Source organism: Cygnus atratus, chromosome 32 (genome assembly GCF_013377495.2).
Source record: "Cygnus atratus isolate AKBS03 ecotype Queensland, Australia chromosome 32, CAtr_DNAZoo_HiC_assembly, whole genome shotgun sequence".
NCBI classification, from domain to species: Eukaryota; Metazoa; Chordata; class Aves; order Anseriformes; family Anatidae; genus Cygnus; species Cygnus atratus.
In genome coordinates this window covers 414,280-435,156 of record NC_066393.1, presented here as the reverse complement: position 1 = coordinate 435,156, position 20,877 = coordinate 414,280, and the positions used below count along the sequence as shown (strand labels likewise).

Sequence of the window (20,877 nt, the reverse complement as noted above, 5' to 3'; positions counted from 1 at the left end):
GGCAACACCCCCTCTGTTCCTTCCCTATCTATCCCTTTTGAAGAGCTTGTAGTCCTCTGTTCCAGTTATGTGATTCATCCCACAACGTTTCTGTGATAGCAATCAGGTTGTATTTGTCTAATTGCACCATGGTTTCCAACACTTCTTGCCTGTTTCCTATGCTGTGTGCATTGGTGTAGAAGCACTTCAAATGGGCAATCGGTTGTATTGCTTTTCTAGAATCCTCTTGATTGCATTGGGACAGTTCACAAGTATTTCCCTGTTGTTAGTTAGAGTGACAGTGTTGTCAGGTATGCTTTCTTCACTCAAAGGTTCATCCCCTTCCCCTACTGCATCTAGTTGAAAGCCCTCCTGATAAGTCCAACCAGCTTACTTCCCTCAACACTCTTGCCCCACCTGGACAGCTGTGCCCCATCTGGCATCAGCATGCCTGGTCCCTCAAAAGTGCGTCCAAGGTCATAGAACCAAAAACATTAGGCACAGCACCAGACTCTCAGCCAGTCATTCACCTGGCTGCTCTTTCAGTCCTCAGGAGGTCTGTTTGAGTGGAGGCATCTGCCGGGGAGGCTGTGGCCCCACTGTCTGGGTTTCAGCTGCAGACCGGCAGGCTCGCCGGACAGACACCATTTCTTCAGTAGAAGGTCCTTCCCAGAACACAGACATGACTGACCCTGCTCGCCCTGCCTGCGTGAACTGTTGTGCCACGTCCTGACTACCTGCCCTGTTTGCCGTGCTCCTGGCTGCTCGTGTTCTTGATGCTACAGAACACATCTGCCCTGGAGCTGATCTTGCATGCAAAATTAATGGAGTACTTCAAATAAAAGTTTTGCACTGGAAAGAAGCTAAAGAACTCCTACCAGCTGAAAAGCCAGAAGCTCCTACGTTACTCATTCAAGCTCAATTTCCTGTGCAAGGGCTGTCTGCGTTGTGACACAAACCAGATCTTCTTGCAGATATCCTGCTTGTGAATAGCCCAGCACAGGCTGGAATTACCACGGCAGAAACCCATGGACAAGGGGCTACAGACCCAAGTTCCCAAATCCTGTCAGAGTGTTTTTCTTCTGAGCAGCCTCTTGGCAGAGACGTGGAGGTGTTTGAGCTTGTCTTTTGGCAGATGTCCAGATACAACTAATTTTTCTGAATTCCCTTTTCAGCACATTTACACATGTATATGTATTGTAGCATTAAAAAAGAATTAATGGTAAGAGATGTAATGACATTGTAATTTTGACACATTGTCATAATTTTTGGTACTAAGGGTTTTTGGAGGCAGCCAATAATATAATTCCAAATGCACTTTTGATCAAAACCAAAAGAACACTATAAAAATTCATGCTTAATAGACAACAGCATTTATTATCTTGGTCGTCAGGAACGTCCAGTTGGTAGTGGCTGAGAAAGGAAAGAGTATTCTTAATTTCTACATCCAGACAGAAAAAGGGAACCGAGTATCTCTGGGGAAAATGTACTTTCTAGCATGGTTTGTTTGTTTGTTTGTTGTTTTTTTTTTTTTTTTTTGGTCAGATAATCCAAATGCTTCCAGTGGTCTGTAGGAGGAAAAGGAGGCTCTTAGTTTCCATATCCACAAAAAGGAGAAGTATTGGTAGAAGGAATATAACTTGCCTTTTGGTTCACAGCAAACTCAGAGTAGCTCAACTGAGGTTTCAACTCCCTCTTGTGGGATAACACTGTCGTTTCATGAAGTGTTTTGTCAGACACAACAGAATGAGTTTATTCTGTTTGACTTTCTATCACCATGTCTTTTGACTTGCTAAAAATCCTACTCCGCATATTTTCATTGAAGGGATTTTTTTAGTGCATAAAAATAACGAAATAACATTTTAAACAGGAGCTCGCGCGGATCGGCTGCAGCGAGGGCTCCTGGCAGGGAGACGAACGGAGCCAACCCCTAACCCCCGCCACCCCCCTATAACGCGGCGCAGAGCCGTTTGGTCAGAGCCGCAACTCCGACCCCTCCTCCCCTCCCCGAGCTGTGCTTGTGCCGCCGCCGGCACTGACGTGCTGAGGGCAAAGCCAGGGGTGAGAGCAGCCAACCAACACCCTGACGGTGTAAAAGCAGTCCCGAGGTAGCGCCGCGACCCAGGAGCACCGCCAACAGGACGCACTAACAGGACGGACTTTGGCAGTTAGCGCAGGCAGCTTGCACGGGGCAGGGAGGAGTGCGGGGAGGATCCTCTCCTCCCTTTCGCAAACCCCTTTCTCTTCCTCTCCTCTCGTCTGGGAACTCTACCTTTTATAACTTATAATTCACCATGGTGGGCACCTGTCGCAGCAGTCAGGCTGATGCGGCAACCCAAACTGAGAGGACACGGCCTCTCTGGGCTCATGTGGGCACCCAGGTGGATCCTCTGAGGGGTGATGTGGCAGTCCAGGCTGGAGACTGTGGGGAGCTCCGGAATCTGAAGGCCCCTCTGGGCCCTGAGGGAAGAGAGGACTGTCATTGGTGCAGGTGTGCCCTGCTCAAGGAACTGCTTGAGAAGATGGCCAGGCTGAAGCGAGAAATTGGCAGCCTGAGAGGCTTCTGGGAGTCTCTGAGGGAGATGGATAGTCTTTTGAGGAGGTGTAAGCCTGCCCATACTGAGACCCGGCAGCTCCCTCCAAAGTCCCTGCAAGGAGCAGTAGCTGATCCAGCTGCTCACCTGCAGGACAGAGGGCTTGACTGCCCACGAGAGGAAAGGGGCTGGTACCTTGTCTCTGTGCGAAGCAGAAGGAGGCATCTGCCCCCAACATCCACTGAGCCACCAACCTCCATGGAGTCCCTGGGTAACAGATTCAAGGCTCACGGGCAAGAAAAGGAAAAGGATGAGGGTCTGGACAGTAGTCAGAAACCCGGACTCCGAGAAGCATGATAAGAATGAGGGGAGTACCAAGCAAAGGGAGTGGGGCCAGACGGCACTGCATCAAAAACAGTGCCACAAAAAAAGGGCGAAGAGTCTTAGTGACTGGAGACTCCTTGCTGGGGGGCACTGAGGCTCCCATTTGCCGCCCGGATAACCTCTCCAGAGAGGTGTGTTGTCTTCCTGGAGCATGTGTCAGAGATGTAAGAAAGGCTCTGCCACAGCTCATTAAACTGGAGGACTACTATCCTCTTATTGTCATTCATGTTGGGTCCTGGGAAGCTGCAACAAGAAAAATGAGTAATATTAAAAAGGACTTTGGATCCCTGGGAAGGATGCTGAAGGGATCGGGGGTGCAGGTAGTGTTCTACTCTGTCCTCCTGATGGGTGACTAGGACCCAGAAAGAAGGAGGAGAATGGGTCAGGTAAATGACTGGCTGAGGAGGTGGTGTCTGGATCAAGGCTTTGGGTATTTTGATCTTGGGCAGGCCTTTGAGAAGCCAGGTATGTGGGCTGCTGATGGACTCTGGCTCAGCAAGTGGGGCACAAGTATATTGGGGAGAAAGCTCTCTGGACTTATTACCAGGGCTTTAAACTAGGTTTGACGGGGGAAGGGAGGGCAGTTAGAAGTGACACAGAAGGGCTGGGGGATGTTGTCACTGCTGACTCTGATGAAGATAGTAGGGAAAAAGCTCTGAGTTGTCCCATAGGATCACCCAAGGGCTCCTCAGGGAAAGTAATATTCCTGATACCCCATCCGGAATCTTCTTCATGTGTCCCTCTAGGGGTAACTGAGCCTGCTGCTTCCCTAAAATGCCTATATACCAATGCACGAAGCACGGAAAATAAACAGGATGCGCTCAAGATCTGTGTACGGTCGTGGGGCCACAATCTCATTGCAATCACAGCTATGTGGTGGGACAGCTCACATGACTGGAACACTGTCATGGAGGGCTATGTTCTTTCTAGGAAAGACTGGCTGGGGAAGTGTGAGGGAGGAGTTGCCCTTTATGTGAGAGAGCAATTAGAGTGTGCCTGGCTCCACCTGGGGGAGGGTGAAGGACAAGTGGAGAACTTGGGGGTGAGAATTAAGGGGCCGGCTGGTATGGGTGACACTGTTGTGCGGGTGTACTCCGGGTCATGACGACACCTCCTACAAGCAGCTGGAAGTAGCCTCGTGATCCTGGGCACTGGTTCTCATGGGGGACTTCAATTATCCAGATATCTGTTGAGAAAGTAACTCAGCCAGGCATGTGCAGTCCAAACAGTTCCTTCAATGTGTTGAAGATAATTTTATGATGCAGGTGGTGGAGGAACCAATGTGGGGGGGGGGGCTTCTGGACCTTGTTCTTACCAACAGGGATCGGCTTGTTAGGAATGTAGAGGTTGGGGGCAGCTTGGGTTGGAGCGACCATGAGACGGTGGAGTTCAAGATGGAACTTGGTGGAAGAAGTAAGGCTAAAAGCAGGATTGCTACCCTGGGTTTTCGAAGAGCCAACTTCAACCTCTTCCGGGACCTACCTGTGGGTATCTCGTGGGCTAGATTGGTAGAAGGCAAGGGTGCTTTTGAGAGCTGGGCAACATTTAAACAGCAGTTCTTCCAAGCTCAGGATCTGTGCATCCCTAAGAATAGGAAATGCGGGAAGGGGGGCAGGAGACCTGCGTGGATGAGCAAGGAGCTCATCAACAAGATCAAAAGGAAGAGGAAGGTCTATGAAATGTGGAAAGAGGGCCTGTCCTTTTGGGAGCAGTATAGGAGTGTTGTCAGGGCCTGCAGGGATGTAACGAGGAAGGCTAAAGCCCACCTGGAGGTGAAGCTTGCAAAAGAGATAAAGGATAAGAAGTTTTTTTTTTTTTTTTTAAGTATGTAAAAAGTAAAAGGAATACTAGAGATAATGTGGGTCCCCTGCTGAACGAGGGGGGTGTCCTGGTAACAGGGGATGCTGAGAAGGCGGAGACACTGAATGCCTTTTTTGCTTCGGTCTTTCTTTCAAAGACTCGCCCCCTGGGACTCCTCGACCCTGGAGGGAGGAGAAAGAGTCTGGGAAGTGGAGATCTCCCACCTGTTTGACGAGCGAATGGTTCAGGAGTGTCTGAGTGGGCTCAACGCACACAAATCTGTGGGTCCGGATGGGATGCATCCACATGTGCTGAGGGAGTTAGCGGAGGTGATCGCTGAACTGCTCTCTATCATCTTTGAAAGGTCCTGGAGAACAGGAGAGGTGCCTGAAGATTGGAGGATAGCCAATGTCACTCCAGTCTTCAAGAAGGGCAAGAAGGAGGATCCGGGAAACTACAGGCCAGTCAGTCTCACCTCTGTCCCTGGAAAGGTGTTGGAACAGCTTGTTCTGGATGCCATCTCCAAGCAATTGGAAGAGAAGAATATTATGAGGAGTAGTCAGCATGGATTCATCAAGGGGAAGTCATGCTTGACCAACCTTGTTGCCTTCTACGATGGCATCACCAGCTGGGTAGATGTGGGGAGAGCAGTGGATGTCATCTACCTTGACTTTAGCAAGGCTTTTGATACTGTCTCCCATGACATCCTGCTAGCAAAGCTGAGAAAGTGTGGGATAGACAAGTGGACAGTAAGGTGGGTTGAGAACTGGCTGACTGGCTGAGCTCAGAGGGTGGTGATCAGCAGTGCAGAGTCTGTCTGGATACCTGTGACTAGCAGTGTTCCCCAGGGGTCGGTGCTGGGTCCGGTCTTGTTCAACATTGTCATTGATGACCTTGATGAGGGAATAGTGTCCATGCTCAGCAAGTATGCCGATGATACAAAGCTGTGAGGAGCGGCCATCATGCCAGAAGGCTGTGCTGCCATTCAGCGAGACCTTGACAGGCTGGAGAGCTGGGCAGGAAGAAATCAAATGACGTTTAAGAAGAGCAAGTGTAGCGTCCTGCGCCTGGGAAGGAACAACCGCATGTATCAGTACATGGGGGATGACCTGCTGGAGAGGAGCTCTGTGGAGAAGGACCTGAGAGTCCTGGTGGACAACAGGTTGACCATGAGCCAGCAGTGTGCCTTGGTGGCCAAGAAGGCCAGTGGGATCCTGGCATGCATTAAAAGGAGTGTGGCCAGCAGGTCAAGGGAGGTGGCTCTCCTCCTCTACTGTGCCCTTGCCAGGCCTCACCTGGAGTACTGTGTCCAGTTGTGAGCTCCCCGGTACAAAAAAGACAGGGATCTCCTGGAAAGAGTCCAGCAGAAGGCCACAAAGATGATATGGGGCCTGGAGCATCTTCCCTATGAGGAAAGGCTGAGAGACCTGGGTCTGTTCAGCCTTGAGAAGAGAAGACTGAGAGGGGATCTTATCAGTGTTTACAAGTATCTTAAGTGTGGGAGACTGGTATTTGGCCAACCTCTTTTCAGTGGTTGGTGGGGACAGGACAAGAGGCAACGGCCACAAAATTGATCACAGGAAGTTTTGCACCAACATGTGAAAGAACTTTTTTACTGTGAGGGTAATGGAGCACTGGAACAGGCTGCCCAGGGAGGTTGTGGAGTCTCCTTCTCTGGAGATATTCAAGGCCCATCTGGATGCCTACCTGTGCAACCTGCTCTAAGGAACCTGCTTTGGCAGGGGGTTGGACCTGATGATCTTTCGAGGTCCCTTCCAACCCCTACAATTTTGTGATTCTGTGAAATAGTCTTAGAAGGATGCAACACTTCCTGAGGAGGGAGGTTTTATGCAAAATATTTAACATTCATTTGTACACAAAAAGTGAAGACACAGATGCCAAATTTTAAGTAGAAATGCTCTTCTTGTCTTGAAAAACCTCCTCCAATACATCCAACAGTAAACTCACATTTTTAGATTAGCACCAGTATAAACTGGCCAATAATGGCCAGCCCTAGCAGTTACTTAGATTCATTTTCCGCAACATTATTGAAAGCTTCCATTGTCTGAAGTTTTCTGAGAGCACTTTACACTTCTTTTTACCTACCGTAGAGTATTTGACCCCAAATAGCAGTATAAATCCCCAACCCCACCCACAACCCCTTTTTTTTTTTTTCCTTTTTCATCCCCTCCCTTATTTTACTGTTGCATTGCAAAGGTTAATGGGTAACTTATGGAAATAAATGAATTAGTTTTATGCTCAGGAAAGCTGTTGCTGTCAGGGTCCAAAGGTACCAGCAACCTTCTGAGTATCGCCAACAAATGTAAGCACCTGCATGCAGATTTCTTTAGGGTACAGCTGCATTTGTGGAAATGCAGGTTTGTATTTCTCATTAACAAATACGGTGGTTTCTTTAGCTGCTTATGTAGGGAGGACTTCTGAATATTTTCTTAGCTCTCTGTTTCTTGCAGTTGTTGTGTTGTGTTGCATTGAGTTGTGTTGATTGGTAGATATTTCAGGTATTGTCTTGAAAGAATTCTTGGGATTATGTCTGGGAACTGCTGAACTCTGTTTTGTATGTATTTCTGAATGGTGAGCTGCTACTTGCAAGAGACGGTAAAAACTTCAAACATACTGTCATATCTACGTGTCTTGAAGCCATACTTTCTTTTAGATTTGGCTTCAGGCTCAAATAAGATCAGATTTAGCAGAGGGAAATCCACACTCTTGAAGTGAGATGTGGATGTACAATCCTTTTGGTAAGACCCAGATGAGATTATGCATTAATAGCATGAAATGGGAGCAGATCCCTTAACTCACTCCGCCATTTTGTCTTCTTTCTTAGGTATAAGGCATTACTTTCATTTTTGATGTTCATAATACTCCTTGCCCTTTGCTCCTGCTTGTAGCTGGTGCACTCAGTGCGCAGTGTTTTTCTTCATTTTCAGAGTGTTCATTGCTGTCTTTACAATGACAATGACACAACAAATGCAGTCAGACTGCAGACACTTTAATTTTTTGATCCCATTCATTTGTTTTCCTTTTTTTCTTTCCTTTCAATATATTATGCTTTTTCCTTTCCTGTTTCCTCAAATCCCAGGCATCTCAGTTCTTGTATTTCCATCAGAATCTTAGCTATGATAAAAAAAAGTGAAAACTTTTCTCTAGGTATCTTGCCATGAAAAAAAGACCTTAAAATGTGTAAAGGGTCAAAAAATAAATAAAAAATAAGTAAATTTTTAAAAAGTTAAAAAAAAAAAAGTTGATAAAGCCAGTCATAAATTTGTCAGTGTCCCACATTCTTAATGGCTTTAGGAATAGACTACAATGCTCCTCAAAAAGTATAAAAAGTAGAACTTATACTATATATTATATTATATATAATTTAGTTTCCTGCTCTCTTTTTACAGTCAGTGAAGAAAAGTAGGCATCTCCCAGTCATGGTATATGGATTTTTTCTCCTGTGAAAGTGACCTTACTGTGTGTTAAGTGATTAGTTGTCTTAGTCATTATAACCAGAGGAAATGCTGAAAATTCTCAGAGAAGTATGGGTGGGCCAAAAGTAATGAGAAGTTCCATTTTACCTTGCAATCAAACAAGCAAACAAAAACAAAACAAAGAACAAAATATATATAGATAGTGCATGCGGTGGGGAAGGGAGAAGAAAACACAACCTACCAAGAGATATGGTGGTCTTCAAAGGAAAGCATTGTTTGTTTTACTATGTTAAAGGAAGATCTATCTTTTCCCTCCCTCCATCCCTCCCTTCATCCCTTCCTCCCTTCTCTCTTTTTTTAAATTACAGTTTTTTAAAAGTTAATTTTTAGTATTTCCAAAGTGAAACATTCTTATTTGACTATATATACAGAGTTACATTTATTCTAATTATATTTATTTATAGTTTTATGTCTATCTATACATACAGAAAGCAAGAGAGGGTTTGGTTATATAAATATTGGAAACTTCTGCTTTAAATTCATGGTTAATTTACTTAAAAAATATTTATTTAAACAGTTTCATTTAAAATATCTAAGGAAAATATGGTTATATTGTTTCCAAAGTGAAATATTTAATTTAGAAAATACCAATCCCAATATGCCTTTTTATTTAAAGAGTATATTTATTTATGTGTTTTAGATTATACTTTGTCAGGGATATTTATGGAAATCTATAATTAGGGATGGCCCCTCAAAACAAAAAAAAAAAAAGATGCTGGGCTTGAAATTTGAATGTCTTGAAAAACTGTTGACTTCATTTTCAAGTTTTAGTTTCAATAGCAACCACAAGAATCACAAGAGGGAGCCACAGATCAACAGCACTGCATCAAACTCAATTTGGGATTGCAGAGATTAGTTGGCATGAAAAAAAAAAGACTTTTCAGTGTCCATAACATAGCTTTACATATCCAAATATGGCAGATTTTGTGTTCTGTTTTGTACCAATATTGTCTTCGCCCTTAACTCAAAAGAGTCATCCCAAGTTCTTTTACTAGTATGACTAATGAGATATGTGTCTACCTGGCTCAGGAACTGCTCAGTTCATAATCATCAACTGCTATATCAGCATTGGAGCGTCTCCATGCAGCTCACAGGAGCAGTCATAGGACTGCTCTGGCCACTGCTTCACTTGGGTTGCAGTTAAGCATGTAGGTAGTGTACATGAGCAGTAGACAAGATCTTAAAGTGAAAGAGTGAATTTGGGGATGATGTAATTCAACTATGCAGACCCCCACATCCTTTATTTTACCTTCAAACAGTTTTTTTTTTCTTCTACCATATAGGCATGGGGCTTTCAGTCCAGCTGACGGCAGTCATCTTCATCTTGGTGTTGATATCTACACACCAGCCCACTGAAGGTAATTGAGCTCTGTAATAATTTCACTCTGTACTAAATTTGTTTAGAGACTATGAATACATTTGAATGGATGCCTCCTATGACTGTCTTCTCCTCTCCAGGAGGTCCAGATTTAGATGATTTCTTTGGATTTCAGGGAGCACAGGTGCGAATTCTAGAATTCAGTGTGCTCAAGTGCAGGCATTAAAACTGAGCATCTGAGAGCTCAGTTTTATCTAAGATACCTGTACAGTGAATAGGAGAAGACAGGAGCTCAAAAAGTATAACAGATCTTATGTTACCATCTTCCAAAGGAATGAAACACTGTGTAGCAAGTTCTGTTTCTCCACATTTTCTCTATAAGATAATTGCGTCCATGAGGTACTTATCTTTTAGATAGCTAAGATTTGATGAGATGAACATACTCAGATAACCTAGTGTTGTCAGTACTGGGAATGGAGGTGTCAAGGTAATTTTGACTGGCAGTTGCATGGCTGTGCTTGTTGCTGGTCATTTAAAATAGGGACAGCTTTTAATGACTTGTGCTTCAAAGGCATCCATGATTTTTTTATTTTATTTTATTTTTTTTTAATCCTCAGACTTGTGCTTTACAATCTGTCTGCTGCTTCTGATGAGAGCTGTGGGAGTACATGCTGATGTTATCTGATAAAGGCTGCATCTTCAGTGGAGAAAGTGCTGTTAGGGCATTATAAATGCAAAACTTCTCACAGTCTTCTTCCCCTTACCCTGTAGAACCACTGAGATTGCTGTGTGTGGCTCACCTGTTCATCTCTCTCTTCTGTAGGTGCTGGCCACGATCCCTTGCTTGTTGTGGATGATTACGAGGATGATGGTATTCGACTCAAATGTTTCTCTGAAAGGTTGTTTTCTCAAGTTCAGATGTTGTGGACAGACAGTAGAGGAGATAATATCACTGGAACTCCTCTCACTACTGGTACCAGCACTGCTAATGTCAGCAGCTCCATCATTTTGAAACCAGGATCTGGAAACTCTGTGTCCTGCAAAATAATAGATAAACTGCTGAAAACATCAACAGAATCTTCAGTTGTCATTGCAGGTGAGAATGAGCTTCTGGCTTGGGAGGGAAAATAGTGAACTAATGTGTATAGACCAGATTGCTCCAGGAAAACAAATTTGCAGTGGAACAGAATTATCAGTTTCACAGAAGTTTTCTTCTGTAATATATGTATAAATATATATTTAACAAAACTGAACAGCTATAAGCTTCTGTAGGTCAGTGGAAAACTTTGTAAAAATATTAATGAAAATACCCTTCCATGGGTGTGATCATGCCTGGTGGAAATGAACTCTTGTGATCAGGTGATACCTAGTCTCACTCACAGGGATGGAGGAGGATACAGTTCCCTTCCTCTCCCTCTCTATTTTCTTCCCTTTATTATTCTATTAATATAATACCTAATGCAGTGGTTTGGTCAAATCTTTGCTAACACAATAAAATAACCCAAGGATAAAAAAGTCCTGGTGAACTGCTCCTACAGGTGTCTAGGAATGAAGCATAGATCCAAATTCATTTTGTTTCACTTTAGGCATACAATCAGAGTATAAAGTTACTTTTTTACATTCAGTGGAGTAAATAGGCCACTCCAAAAATTATTCAGACTGTAGTATGTGAAGTTCCAATAGTAAATTGCCAGTTGTTGACAGATGGATGACTAGTTTCTTTGGAAGAAGACTAATCCTAGTAATTTTTCTTCTGTGCTTTCCAGTAAAGTGAAAATGTGGTCACAACACACAGCTATACATTTATAGCACAAGTAACTATCAACTATATCTTTAGCATCGTTCATTTGAGCCTAAGGATACAACTTTTGAAAGGTGTTGAGATTCACAGAGATTTGCTTTTGAACCTTTATTTTGATAAGACAGGAGGCAAAGCCATAAACATTTATTGTTCTGGATTCTGATACACTTGAGGTTGTTTCCAGGCTCATGCTGATGTTCTGCCTAGTTGAAACTGGTCACTAGCCTATTGAAACTAGGCATCAAAGATGAACAGAGATAGCTACTGCTCTTCCTAGTGCTTTACAGACAATGTTCCTTACCCATATGAATCTGATAGAATGCTAATAGTCAGTTATGCGAATAAAATGATAACTGATCACCTTAAATAATTTGCAGATGTCTTCTTTCCTGCCACCTCCCCTTGGCTGGCAGCTTTTGTTGTGATCCTACTCCTGAGTGTATTCCTCGTTATTGCTGCATTTTATAAACTCAGAGGTAAGTTCTACTCTTAAGGTGATGAATGCTTAGTACAATCTGGTTGAAAGACTGTCACCATGTCCAGAGTTATCTGGGGAGTAAACAGCATTATGAGCAATCACACTTGTGATTTTTCAGCTATGACTTTTTAATGTGTTTTTGATTACCTTACATATTCATTTTTAAGCAACTGTTAACTACTCCAACATTTTGGGCTATAAATCTATACAATTACATTTGACAATATGAATCAACACATTACTGTAGTGAAATCATTGTTTCAACTTAATCTCATTACTGAAATAAAGGAACACTCACAAAAATATATTACTCTACCCAAATGTATCCACTGGCTTCATTTATTTGCAAGTCATTTTATTGCTTTATATGCTGTTTCTAGGACAGTTCTACAACATAAATCTGTTGCCAAGGAAGTTTGCTGTCTGATATTTTTCTGTCAATATCACTAGTTTTATTCATTAAATTATGTGTGATTTCTCATGATTGTAGTGGAAAATATATGTAAATCAAGATATTTTGAAGATAATTTGTGTATTTACCAAACAGTACCCATGACAACTACAGAATATGAAAAGTTTCATTTGAAAACATAGAAGTAAGCAAGGAAGAAAGCTAGATAACATTTTCTTTCTCCCTCCCTCCCCCTTCTCTCTCTCTCAGTGAACAATAAGGCTACAACTCGTGCATGTAAGTAATGTTAATGCTGCATTTCATCATGAACACCTTGATACATACAGCAGTATAGAGTTGGCCAGTGGTATAAACAATAGGGCTAATTACCTGTATTCCTAAAGCTGTTTTTGTTTTTTAATACTTCTGAGTTACAGAAGAGAATAAGAATAAATCCAGTGGCTGTTTTATATTAATCGTAACTCCAGAGAAAAGAAAATACTTCTCTGCCATACTTAAGGGAATGGACTGCTACCCAGAAACTAAACTTAGAAAACTACATACAAACAAAAATGTTTTGGATGTTTAAAATTGGGAATATGTCTACAGAAACTTTTAATAAAATTTGTATTTAGTCCTTGCTGAAATATTTTTAATCCATTTTGCCAGTTTTCAGATGGTAAGTTAGTATGGCTTGTGAAATAAAACTCAGTATATACTGACATCAGAGAACAACCTAAAAAAGCCTTTTTATTGTGATGGTGTATGAATACTGGAACCCATAGAGGTTGTGGAATCTCCTTCCTTGGAAACATTCAAAATCCAGTTGGACACAGCCCTGGGCCAAATTTGTTTGAACAGGTTGGGTGGACTAGGTGGCCTCCAGAGGTCCCCTTCCAAGCTCAGCTCTTTTGTGACTGCAAAAAAGTGTCATTAGCTGCTGGTCCCTGAATTGCCATGAGTTTGAAACAGCAGAGAAAACAAGGTTAGATGTCAAAATCTGTTTTGCCCTTGATCTCTACTATTTTTGTTTCAAATATTGCAGGAAACAGGCTTAACTTGAGGAAACAAGGTTATTATTTTTGTTCCAGTCAATGACACTACTGAAGTTGTTTAAATGTGTCTATGAAAAATAATTTATTTTTGAATGCTATTCCCTAGCATTCAGATACAACCAACAATTTATGTATATGTACAAATATGCATGCAAATACATACATACAAATATACGTGCAAATTGTTGTGGTTTAATCACTTCTGTGTAGTCTTTAAAACTGAATGTTTAGTGCTTGAATTATTTTTAGGATTCAAACATTTTTCTCTCTGTTCACAGTAAATGCACAAAAGGACATTCAACAAGGTAAGTGTAACAGCTTTTTTATCTGTGATTTATACCTGTAAATTTCTGATCCTTTATAAACAGATAAGGCTGAGCTCAGGAAACATTAGTAGCTGTATTGCCTTTGCAAAGTAAAATTTAGAAATCATTAAATTAGCTTTCATATTGTACATTTAAAGATAGTTGATGCCTACTGCAAGGACAATGATTAATTCGTTGAAGTTTGATCTAAGTATTTTCGGTCAGTCTTTGAGCTTGCAAATTATTTGGTCAGTTAATTCAGACAAATTGATTTGGGATTATGTTTCATGGTGAATTTCAACTAGTAAGGAAAGGTTTAAGCTTTAGAGTCACAAAAATAAATTCCTTTTCAGATCTCTTTATGAAAAACCTACGAGCTTTGTTACTAGGACTTCATTGTACAAATGTAGAGCAAGAAGATTGTTTTTACTCTTAACAGCAAGTGTGGTGGGCATGCAAATTGTGCCAGAGATGTAGTAAAGTCAGCAAATTTTTGAGACTGTTTTAGTACTCCTTAAGGTACTGTGGAGAAACATCAGTTATACCTTTTATAAAACCATATTTAACATTATCTGAACATGGTTCAATTGTTTCCGTATAAGTACCGAGAACCATCCCTTAGATGCCTGTGGTAAGGCTGTTCAATCACATGGTCATCAAAGGATGTTTAATTTATTTTATCCCTCCTCTTTTCCCCTAGTTAAGTCATCTTAAAAACTTAATTTTACTTTGGTGATTTTCTTGAGCAGTCTTTTTGCTCCCGCCTGAACATAATGCAGCCAAAATCTCTGGCTGTCTTGTAGCAGTTGAACATCTGGTGTTTTTACAAAGATCAGATCACTTCATTTTATCTGTTGCCATGGAGAACACAGTGAAACAGTGTCCTGGTTTCGGCTGGGATGGAGTTATTTTTCCTCATAGTGGCTGATATGGACGGTGCTCTATTTTGGATTTTTGATGAAAATGGTGGTAATAATATACTGATGTTTTAGTTGTTGCTGAGCAGTGCTTGCACAGAGTCAAGGACCTTTCAGCTTCTATACTGCCCTGTCAGCGAGGAGGCTGGGGGTGCACAAGATGTTGGGAGGGAATACAGCCAGGACAGCTGACCCAAAGTGGCCGAATTCCATACCATATAATGTCAAGCTGAACATGGGGAAACTGGGGGGAAACATGGGGAAACTGGGGGAAGTTGGCTGGGAAGGTGGGCTGCCATTGCTCAGGGACTGGCTGGGCCTCAGTTGGTGGGTGGTGAGCAATTGCATTTTGCATCACTTTTTTTTTTCTCTCTCTTTTTTTTTTTTCCTTTCTTTCTTACTAAATTGTAATTATCTCAACCCACAAGTTATCACACTTTTCCCATTTTCAGTTCTCTCCCCCATCTCACTGTGAGGAGTGAACAAAAGGTTGTGTGGTGCTTACAGAATCACAGAATCACAGAATCGTCTAGGTTGGAAGAGACCTCCAAGATCATCTAGTCCAACCTCTGTCCTAACACTAACAAAACCTCCACTAAACCATATCACTAAGGACTACATCTAAACGTCTTTTAAAGACCTCCAGGGATGGCGACTCAACCACTTCCCTGGGCAGCCCATTCCAGTGCCTGGCAACCCTTTCAGTAAAGAAGTTCTTCCTAATATCCAACCTAAACCTCCCCTGGCGCAACTTGAGCCCATTCCCCCTCGTCCTGTCACCAGGCGCGTGGGAGAATAGACCAACCCCCACCTCTCTACAGCCTCCTTTAAGGTACCTATAGAGAGCGGTGAGGTCTCCCCTGAGCCTCCTCTTCTCCAGGCTAAACAACCCCAGCTCCCTCAGCCGCTCCTCGTAAGACTTGTTCTCCAGACCCCTCACCAGCTTTGTCGCCCTTCTCTGGACTCTCTTGAGCACCTCCATGTCTTTCTTGTAGTGAGGGGCCCAAAACTGAACACAGTACTTGAGGTGCGGCCTCACCAGAGCCGAGTACAGGGGCACAATCACCTCCCTAGACCTGCTGGCCACAGTGCTTCTTATACAAGCCAGGATGCTGTTGGCCTTCTTGGCCACCTGAGCACACTGCTGGCTCATATTTAGCTGCCTATCAACCAATACTCCCAGGTCCTTCTCGGCCAGGCAGCTTTCCAACCACTCATCTCCCAGCCTGTAGCGCTGCTTGGGGTTGTTGTGTCCCAGGTGCAGGACCCGGCACTTGGCCTTGTTGAACTTCATACAGTTGACCTCAGCCCATCGGTCCAGCCTATCCAGATCCTCCTGCAGAGCCTTCCTTCCCTCGGGCAGATCGACACACGCACCTAACTTGGTGTCATCTGCAAACTTACTGAGGGTGCACTCGATCCCCTCGTCCAGGTCATCGATAAAGATATTAAAGAGGACCGGCCCCAGCACTGAGCCCTGGGGGACACCACTAGTAACTGGCCTCCAACCAGATTTGACTCCATTCACCACAACTCTTTGGGCCCGGCCATCCAGCCAGTTTTTAACCCAACGAAGCGTACGCCAGTCCAAGCCGCGAGCAGCCAGTTTCTTGAGGAGAATGTTGTGGGAAACAGTGTCAAAAGCCTTACTGAAGTCAAGGTAGATCACATCCACAACCTTCCCCTCATCCACCAGGCGCGTCACTTGGTCATAGAAGGAGATGAGGTTCGTCAAGCAGGACCTACCTTTCATAAACCCATTCTGACTGGGCCCGATCGCCTGGTTGCCCTTCAAGTGCCTCGTGATGACATTCAAGATAATCTGCTCCGTGAGCTTCCCTGGCACTGAGGTCAAACTAACAGGCCTATAGTTCCCCGAACACCAGCTTAGCTGGTGTTTAAAATAAAATGGAAAGAAATTAGTGTTTTAATACTTAAACATTTTTCTTCCAGATATAGATGATCTCAATCGTCAACTGGGTAAGATCGTATTTTGATTTCTCTTTGTTACGCTACCTGTCTCTCTGTTTCCTTATTTTGTCAGCTAAAAGACTACACAAGCTACAGAAAGACTGCACAAGCTACAGGCCTCTCTATTTTCTTCAAGGTTTCCTTGTTTATTCCCATGCTGGTTTTGAATTTTGGTTTTGAGTATTCCTTGGTTAGAAGAATACTCTATATTTCAAAAAAATCTAGTATCATGAGAGAGGGCCCATACGGAAAATGTCCTTCTATTTGAAACCCAGTGTTTTCAATTAAGTTGAAGATAATAACACCAGATATCATTAATTCCATCTGGTTTTAGCCAATGGATTTTACAAATCTAGACTAAGCTAATCATCTAGACTCCTTCTGCAGTATACAGAGGAAGATGGGTGTCTCCAGAGGACAATTTATCCCATCTCCTTTGAAAACCTACTTGTGTACCTTAAATTTTATTCTTAATTAATGTTAAGCCCCACTTCACTAAATGAACAAATTATTTAACACCAAAATTCTCAGTGAGATTTTGTGAGTTTTCCTCTTGAGAAATGTATAGTTTACTGTTATTTCTGCTTTGTTTTCTTTTCAGATGAGGAGCAGAAGAATTTTCAGAAGGGTAAAATAACATTTGTTTTCTACTCTACATTTACTACAACACGTTATTCTTTTAACCATATCCCGAAACATGCATTGCAGATGACCTCTCTAATAAAACAGTGGTGTTTTATGCAATTTTGAATTGGGAAGTGCTCTTAGAAGTTATTATTTGCAAAGATTAACTCCCCTACTACAACCAAAATATAATGTAAAAGTTGTTATGTTCATATGTGTACGTATAGTCCCTCTTTTTATCTATAGTTATATAAGTATATATCTATATATAGACATAGAGAGCATATGTAGATATCTACCTAGAAAGAGACAGAAAGTGTTTTTTCCATTGCTAGAAAATACTTAGGTAGAACTTTTTTTTTATTATTACAACTCAAAGCAAAATAATGACTAAACCATCTGATCAAAACATTAAAAAGAATGTAATAAAAAAAATCTGAAGTAAGGAAAAAAGAGTTCTCAAAAAGTAGCTGTGATAAGATGTGTCCCCAGGTGAAGCTAAGAGCCATAAAAAGGATAGCATTGTGTGATAACATTGTGTACATGAGTGAATATCATCTCAGGCTTGGTGTTATTGAGAGAGGCGTCACTCTACTTCTCTTCAGATGCTCTCTGAACCCTAAGTGTCCTTGTTAGCTATTTGTTCTAAATCATCCCTGATGGTTTCTATTTTTTTTTTTCTTTTTTTTTCCTGTTGTTCATTTTGTCATGTTTTGAGTTTGGGAATATTTATCCAGCACATTATTTAATACTAGAGAAAACTTACATATGCAGAATAATAGAGGCATTATATGAACAGATTAATCCTATATATAAAGTATTCTATAATGTATGATAGTAGCATAATTCACCTGTTTTAGTCTTCCTAGCTTTTCATGGACTTTTAATTTTGTTTCTTTATAGAAACTGATAATGCAATGGACAAAATTGGTAAGGATAGTAAGTTAACTTTGAAATATCCTTAAAAATCATTTATTTATGTTCAGAAATATTATTTTAGATCTGAACTATGCAAATTTCTGAGGTCTTCCCCAGGTTTGAGATCTGTCACAGCGCTGCACTCTCTCTTTCACACTCTGAGGCATAGTTGTCCCTAAAAAAATGTTTATCTGGCACAATCTTGGACTCTGGAATGTCTGTTTCCACATCATGGGAATTTCATTTCAGTCAATTAAGGGTACAGTTTTTGCTATTGCTGAGCAGAAAACATATTCCTTCCTAACGCATACTTTTGAAAACAGGAATAAAACATATATACGTATTTATATACAATTTGACTCTTGGACGTGTAAAGCTCCTGTTTGTCATCTGACAGGATGTGGAAGTATGCCTACAGCTCCTAACAAGCAATTCAGCTCGCCTAGCTAGTTATTTAAATTCTGGACATCAAGACTGAATCAGTGTTCTAGGCTTTCTTATTGAGAGATGAAGATAGATAGAGATACCACCAAGAGACAGGTGATTGAAACAGCAAAGAAGAAACACTTTCTGATGTACCAGTCTCTTTCTCCTTACTTTACACAGAGTGCAGGTGACTAGCATGGATTTAGATAACCTCTACACACACAAAGTTACTCTAACATCCCCTTCTGAGTCCTAAGCCATGTCATACTTTAGCAATGTAGTATTGGAAATACTCATATTAGCAGATACCCTACAGAAGAGCTTTGCCTTTCATAGGGATAATATAAATTTCTCTATTTTTCAGAGAAAACACGGAATGAACTGGGTGAGTTGAAATCTGAAAATTAATTTCATCAAATTTTAAATATTATCAAATATTTTTTATCAAAATGGAGCACTGGACCAGGTTGCTCAGAGAGGTTGTGGAGTCTCCCACCTTGGAAATATTCAAAAGCCCTCTGAACATGGCTCTGGCTACCTCTCTTTGAGCAGGGGGTGTTGGACCAGATGGTCTCCAGAGTTCTCTTGCAACCTCAACCACCACACAGCTCCACAATCTGGCATATTAACACTCTGCAGTAATTTAAATTAACCACTCTTTTCTTTTCTTACAGAGTTCTGGAAAGCTCGTAGCAATGCAGGTAAGCTAAGTCTTGCCTGCCATTAACCTCATGTTCTTTCATGCACATACAAGAGTCTATCATTTGTGTTATGAAAAATTCACAGGCTATCATAATTTAGAGAAAATTTTAAGCTTGTTGGTCAAAATGAGCACATAGGCTTTTGTAGGCATCCCCATTTAAACAGTTCTCAGTGTCATGAGTTGGGATAAATAATTTCTGTGCTAACTAGGACCTTTTAAAATGTTATGTAGCTTCAAGAGGTTCAGTTTTGCATTCTATTCAAAAAGCCATTTGCCAGAAATCTGACCAAAGGACCTTGAGTCCCTTACTCAGAGTGCAGATGGTTTCATTAAGTCACAGTAAAACCAGAGAAAAGGTGTGCCCTGCTGGATGTTATTTTTCCCATTGAGTTTTTGTGTCACAAAACCACACTGTATATTCCTGGGTGTATATATATATTTAATTATTTTACAGTTTCTTTTCTGTATTCATTTCCTTTGAGATTATTGTTTGCTTTTCTGAAAATCAGAAATAACTTAGTTGTTTTTTTTTTCTTTTTTTTTTCTTTTCCTTTCTCAAGTTAATATCACTCTGGATCAGAAATACAAGCACCCCAGCCTCTGCATTAATGAGGAAAAAAATAGGGTGAAGTCCTCCATCCAGAAAGAGAATGCCCTCGAAATGATGGTGGCAGCTACTGAGGGTTTTTCAGAAAATGAACATTACTGGGAAGTGGAGGTGGGAGACCAATCAGAGTGGGCGCTAGGAGTGGTGAGTGAGGAGATTAGGAATGCGCTTATGAGCAACACAGAGAATTCTCTCCCAGGGGAGAATTTACTTAGTCTACAGTTTTCTCAGGGGAAATACATCTTAACTGATGAGGGGGATGTAAGAAATTGCAAGCAGTGCAGTGTGGTGGGTGTTTTCCTGGACCAAAAATGTAAAAAACTTTCATTCTATGATGTTGAAGAAAAGAGCTCTCTTGGATCCATCTATTACAACTTATCTGGGAAGCTGTACCCATTCTTCAGTCCAGGCTCTGATGGCAAATGGTTGGGAGTACGTCCTGTAAAGACTTTAAACCTATTACCCTCTCTTTGATGCTCTTCCACAGGGCCAGGAGATTAACAAATTGATAATGTGGTGAGTAAGAGAGGGTGAAAAAGAATAAAGGAAGAAAAAAATAATTTTCAGCTTTTAAAAACCTGGCCAAGAAATAAATAGTCCCTGAGGTACTTCCTAGTTAGACATCTTGCAGTAAGAATGGATTTTGTAAAAACCCAAGCCTATCAAATGTTGCAATTACTGCCTGAATAAAATATAATATATATATAAACAAAACAAACCATTATGGATTTATTGCAGTATTTATTGTAAATTCTTTTTTAACTAATAAACCCATTTGTTCAGTTTACCAGGAAGGGTATTAATACAAATTTCAAATTTTATACAGAACCAGAAAAGTACAAATATAAAACAAATTGTGAACTATGAAATGCAAGACCCCATTTTGGAATTCTGCTTAGAAGTAATATTAAGTGATGAAGGTGAAATCCACAGATTACATACTGGATGTGATAAAACTACCAGTAGTGATGAAACTCAGAAGCAATTGCTTGTATGTAAACAATTGGTTAAGATAGTTTGACCTAAGGAACAGCAGACAACAGTCAGATTCAACTGTCTGAATGTGGAAGCCTAATGCAATCTGATTTCCCATGGGGCTGTCTGAACATAAGATTTATGGGAATCTCTCTCCTGGAGTAGCAGCTGAAGATGAGGGAAGATAGGACATG

At 41.5% G+C, this 20,877-nt stretch overlaps 1 protein-coding gene across 1 annotated transcript; it reads left to right on the top strand.

The window, feature by feature from the left end:
- Nucleotides 1-6,985: 6,985 nt before the first annotated feature.
- LOC118259882 (butyrophilin subfamily 3 member A3-like) lies at nucleotides 6,986-20,414 on the top strand. The gene is made up of 12 exons (XM_035569740.1): nucleotides 6,986-7,020; nucleotides 9,478-9,552; nucleotides 10,336-10,608; nucleotides 11,691-11,789; nucleotides 12,453-12,479; nucleotides 13,516-13,542; nucleotides 16,413-16,439; nucleotides 17,032-17,058; nucleotides 17,958-17,984; nucleotides 18,763-18,783; nucleotides 19,073-19,099; nucleotides 19,662-20,414. The coding sequence occupies exons 2-12, from the start codon at nucleotides 9,480-9,482 to the stop codon at nucleotides 20,180-20,182; spliced, it is 1,149 nt and encodes a 382-aa protein (XP_035425633.1). The 5' UTR covers nucleotides 6,986-7,020; nucleotides 9,478-9,479; the 3' UTR covers nucleotides 20,183-20,414.
- The last annotated feature ends 463 nt before the right edge of the window (nucleotides 20,415-20,877 follow it).